We start from the raw sequence: 882 nt of genomic DNA, 5'->3' as shown, positions 1-882 counted from the left end.
CAACGTCATCATGACATCATCACCACGTCATCATGACATCATCACCATGTCATCATGACATCATCACCACTCATCATGACATCACCACGTCATCATGACATCATCACCACATTGCTCAGCCCCTCTGATGATGTCACTGGACGTACCACCACCGGCTCCACCAGGCGTCCGGGAGGAAGAGACGCTCGGTTCATTTTAGCGATTTGCTGTAGAGTGTCCACTGCCGCCTGGACGTTTCCCGCCGAGACGTTATAACGAGCCGACTCCGGAATAAACTGAGGGACAGAGACGGACAGGAGAGGACAGACAGGTGAGGTCAGACAGGCAGCTGAGAACAAAGAGGGGAAGAGAGAAAGCTGTGGACAGGCAGCTGAGGACAGACAGGTAGAGAGGACATCTGACCTTGAAGAGGAAGATGAGGACGATGCTGGGAGTGACAGAGAGACGGACCATCCACCTCCAGCCCATGGTGGGGACAACCAGCATCCCCAGTATGATGATCAGCATGGAACCAGTCATCCAGAAGATCTGAGGACACAGAGACAGAGACGGTGAGGGACACAGACACAGAGACAGAGTCAGTCCCTCGGGGCTCTGTTGTGGGTCCAGCTGTGCGATACGGTTTGATATTTTCCTCTTCAGTCTGATGATGGGATGTTTTCATGACTAGAATCATAGATTTGATTGAGTCCTAAAATAAAGTTTAATTAAATAAAAACGTGATTAAACAAACAGAGAAAACGTTTTAAACTGACTGGAAGAAGAAGATCTCCAGAACCACAATCACTTCTTAAACACACTTTTTACAACTAATCCTTCTCACACATCAGAGCGGCATCAGATTTTCAGCCTGCAGCATTCTCACACACACACACACACACA

At 48.6% G+C, this 882-nt stretch overlaps 1 protein-coding gene across 1 annotated transcript; it reads right to left on the bottom strand.

Annotated features, from left to right (window-relative positions):
- Positions 1 to 73: 73 nt before the first annotated feature.
- LOC121939572 (putative transporter SVOPL) lies at positions 74 to 531 on the bottom strand. Its single transcript, XM_042482579.1, has 2 exons — positions 403 to 531; positions 74 to 275 (listed from the first exon to the last, which is right to left on the bottom strand). Exons 1-2 carry the CDS (start codon positions 517 to 519, stop codon positions 93 to 95), a joined length of 300 nt encoding a protein of 99 aa, XP_042338513.1. The 5' UTR covers positions 520 to 531; the 3' UTR covers positions 74 to 92.
- Positions 532 to 882: the final 351 nt, after the last annotated feature.

This window comes from Plectropomus leopardus, unplaced genomic scaffold, assembly GCF_008729295.1.
Source record: "Plectropomus leopardus isolate mb unplaced genomic scaffold, YSFRI_Pleo_2.0 unplaced_scaffold51072, whole genome shotgun sequence".
Lineage (NCBI taxonomy): Eukaryota > Metazoa > Chordata > Actinopteri > Perciformes > Serranidae > Plectropomus > Plectropomus leopardus.
This window is presented reverse-complemented; position numbering and strand designations above follow the sequence as displayed.

Coding starts and splice junctions, on each gene's coding strand:
- LOC121939572 (XM_042482579.1), bottom strand. CDS start 519: ATGACTGGTTCCATGCTGATCATCATACTGGGGATGCTGGTTGTCCCC. Junction 276..402: donor TCCTCATCTTCCTCTTCAAG/GTCAGATGTCCT, acceptor TCTGTCCCTCAG/TTTATTCCGGAGTCGGCTCG.